Source organism: Crocodylus siamensis, chromosome 14, assembly GCF_052110815.1.
Source record: "Crocodylus siamensis isolate JL-2025a chromosome 14, ASM5211081v1, whole genome shotgun sequence".
Lineage (NCBI taxonomy): Eukaryota > Metazoa > Chordata > Crocodylia > Crocodylidae > Crocodylus > Crocodylus siamensis.
Window position 1 is genome coordinate 8546231 of NC_143408.1, and position 3281 is coordinate 8549511.

The following is a 3281-nucleotide window of genomic DNA, read 5'->3' on the forward strand; positions in this document are numbered from 1 at the left end:
GGCCTGTGCAGAGGCCTGCCACGGGACTAGGCATGCCCATCATATTCCCTCCTGCACTGCACGGGGGCAAGGAGCTGGCAGCAGGGCTGTCTGCAGCGCAGCCTTGACCCAGGCTTAGGGCCCCAGCTGGAAGGGAACCAGACCGTGCCAGGCCTGCGGGGAGGAGTCTGTATCCACCAAGAGGGCTGGAGCTGGGGCTCCAATTCCCCTGTGAGGCTTGGGAGGGCAGCTACCCCCAGCAGAGACCCCTCATCCCCCAAGAGACTCCCTGGGGAATGGGACAGGAACATCCAACCTCCCTCCCCAGCTCCCCTTCAGGCTGGTCGCTGTTGGGAGATGAGGGAGAGCTTCACGGAAAGGCGCGGGGCAAGGACAAGTTTGAGGCCTGGCTCCTATCACACCGAGGGCACAATCCTTCTCTCAGGTGGAGCGATGCAGGCAGGCAGTGGGTGCCCATCTACAGGCTGGGTCTGGCTCCATCCAGCCGTACCGCAGTGCTCAGCAGGAGGGGTCACTGCAGGGCTATTGGCACAGGCAGGAGTGGGGCCCTTGGATGACAGCCTCAGCCCCCACACAGGGAAGGAGGAGGAAGAGACTACCTGGATGCTCAGGTCCAACTGCCCAAAAGCTCTGGGTGGGCCTAGAGCTGCAAACAGCCTCCCTTTACCAGGCTGAGCCCAAGCTGCAGAGCCAAAGAGCCCAGACCCAGGGCAGGCGGCTGAAACCTGGAGCAGAGCGGTCCAGTGCCTGCAGTGACAGGCCTCCCCTGCTCCCCCGCAATCTGCCGCCCCAGCGCCAGCCCACGTCTAGAAGAACCTCTTCTGGTGAGAGTCCGCGAAGGAGATGGACCCGCGTGGGGCTGCGAGGGGCTGCACCGGGGCGTCTTCCATGCCAGGCAGCAGGCCAGTGACCTTGCCAACTTGGTTGTCATCCACCACCACAGCGATCTCATCTGGCCACGCTTCATCTTCCAAGACTGCATCTACCAGATTCAGCTCATGGACCCCTTTCTCCTCCTCTGCCTTAGGCCCAAATGCCCAGTCTGAAATATAGGAGAGTTGGATGAGAAGGGGGCAGGGGCTTCCCCTCCCCTGTGCCAGGGTACGTGTAAGCAGGGGCCTCTGCCTGGCTTGGAAACAGCCTGCAGCCTTGCTGGGCCACTGGCAGCTGGACCCAGGACAGGTGCAAGGTCTATGACAGGCCAAGAATCTGGTCAGTTCAGGAGGGATCCCTACCTCCACACCCAGAGCCTGTGCAGAGGAGTTTTTACAGCTGGATGTGCCATCTTCCAGCTGAGAGAGAGGAATGAGGCACCAAGCCACGCTATTTTTAAAGGCTCAAGGGACCCATCCTACCAGTGGGGTGGTTATCCAGGAGCTGCTATCCAAACCCACCTGAAAACCACAGCAAATGTTGTTTCCTCAGCCAGCCACAGCCTCCCTCCCAGGTCCTGACCTACCCCATCACCGAGTGTTACTGTGTGCTGTTGCGTTCCACTCCAGAACTGGTTGCATTTCAGTGGAAAAGGCACCAGTGGCATAATTAAGTGTGGACAAGAGCTCCGGGCACCAACTTAGAGGTGGCATCAAAATGACAGTCGTGGGAGAGCTCCACTGCATCAGCGGGCTGTGTGCCAGAAGCTCATGCCAAGGCAGCATCACCCGCATAAAGCAGGGTATGATTTTCCAGCTGCATTGCCTGCCCAGGGTGCCAAAACTCCTAGTTATGCCTCTGTAGGGCACTATCCATACAGAGCTGGGGGCTGCGGTGATGTCAGCAACAGGGAAAGGGGCTGGGATCAGTATAGTACTAGATCTATTAGATCCCAGCCCCTCCCCTCCCCCCCTTTTTTACAATTACTCTCTGGCAAAAATCAATTAGAGCTCACTGAGAATTTTTTGACCAAACAGGTTTTCATTAGAAAACGACGATGCCCCAAACCCCAAATATTGTGGGAACAGCCCAGTTTGGGGAGGAACCTGGCTTGGGAAAAGCTCCCCAGGTCCCAGGCTGGAATTTCTGTTCAAGGCAGGGACTCCCTCCCCTGACCCCTGGCACACACCCAGAGGCGCAGCCCTGGGATCCAGGTGCTCACCTGGATGTGGGAGATGGACAGGAGTCCTGGCCCACTCTGCTCTCCACCCCCAGCCCTGTAAGACTCTGTGAAAGGTCTCAGGCTTGTCCTGGTGCAAACTCAGAAAAATGGGGAAAGCTCAGAAGTTTTCCTGGGACTGGCAAACCACTCCCCAAGCATTTCCAGGCCAGTCCTGTCCTCTGAGACCCCAAATCGCTACACGGAGCCACTGCCTGCTGGTCCATGTCTGCTCTTGACCCTGAGCCTCCCCCTCCACCAGGACCCATGTGCTGCACACAGAATCCCCAGCCACATCCCCAGAGCCACCTGCAGTGCAGTCTCCCAAGGACACTCACCAGCAAAGTCATGCACCAGGTCCTTGATGAGGTGGCCCACAATGGCATATGCGACAACCACCACGATCAGCGCGGCCATCAGCAGGTACACGACGTAGCGGGGCAGGCGGATGGTGTCCAGGGCAGGGGGCCGGTATTCCACGTACAGCACCCCATCCTCCTCCTCCTCTGGGGCATACTGCAGCAGGCGCCGTGAGCCCAGCACACCGTCAGCTGTGCCATTGCTGGAGTCCAGGCTCCTGCTGCCAGCCAAAAAGGCATCTACCAGCAGGGCAGAACGAGCCATTCCTGACCCCTGCCTGGCTTGGTTTGACTTCTTCTCGTCTTCGCAGCCCTCCGAGATGGCCCCTGCCTTTTGCTGTTGCCAACAGCACAAATGGGCCCCTACGCCCTAGGTCCTGCTGGCCAGAGGAACAGCCCAGTCAGCCCACTAGCCAGCCAGCAGCTCTGCACAAGGTCTCAGTAGGTGAGTCCAGGAGACCAGGCAGGGTGAGAACAAACGTCCCTACAGCTGGAGAGATGTGGGGAGCGGGGCGTCGAATAGCACAGTGGTAGTGGCAGATTGAGGGGGACAGCGCCCTGCTAGTTCAGTGGTGACTCCTCAGGACTGTCCGGTGCATGGGGGTCCCCCTCTGCCTGCCCCCAGCATCAGCTCAGCACACCCCACGCAAACAGGAGCAAAGCTGGAGCCAGGCAAAGTTCCCTTGGTGATTGAGGTCTGCCGTGCCATGCACAGCAAGGAGAGGAATTCATCTGGATGCCGGCAGCTCACTCGGGGGCTCTTCCAAGCGTTCCTCCACCCACAGGCACGCAGGAAAGGGGTGGCCTTCGCGCCAGGGCAGGCCAAAGGC

At 59.4% G+C, this 3281-nt stretch overlaps 1 protein-coding gene across 1 annotated transcript; it reads right to left on the reverse strand.

Moving 5' to 3' along the window:
* Positions 1-412: 412 nt before the first annotated feature.
* SMIM44 (small integral membrane protein 44) lies at positions 413-2716 on the reverse strand. Its single transcript, XM_090027924.1, has 2 exons — positions 2431-2716; positions 413-1042 (listed from the first exon to the last, which is right to left on the reverse strand). The coding sequence occupies exons 1-2, from the start codon at positions 2714-2716 to the stop codon at positions 807-809; spliced, it is 522 nt and encodes a 173-aa protein (XP_089884050.1). The 3' UTR covers positions 413-806.
* Between the last annotated feature and the right edge of the window lie 565 nt (positions 2717-3281).

Coding starts and splice junctions, on each gene's coding strand:
- SMIM44 (XM_090027924.1), bottom strand. CDS start 2,716: ATGGCTCGTTCTGCCCTGCTGGTAGATGCCTTTTTGGCTGGCAGCAGG. Junction 1,043..2,430: donor CCTGGTGCATGACTTTGCTG/GTGAGTGTCCTT, acceptor CCTATATTTCAG/ACTGGGCATTTGGGCCTAAG.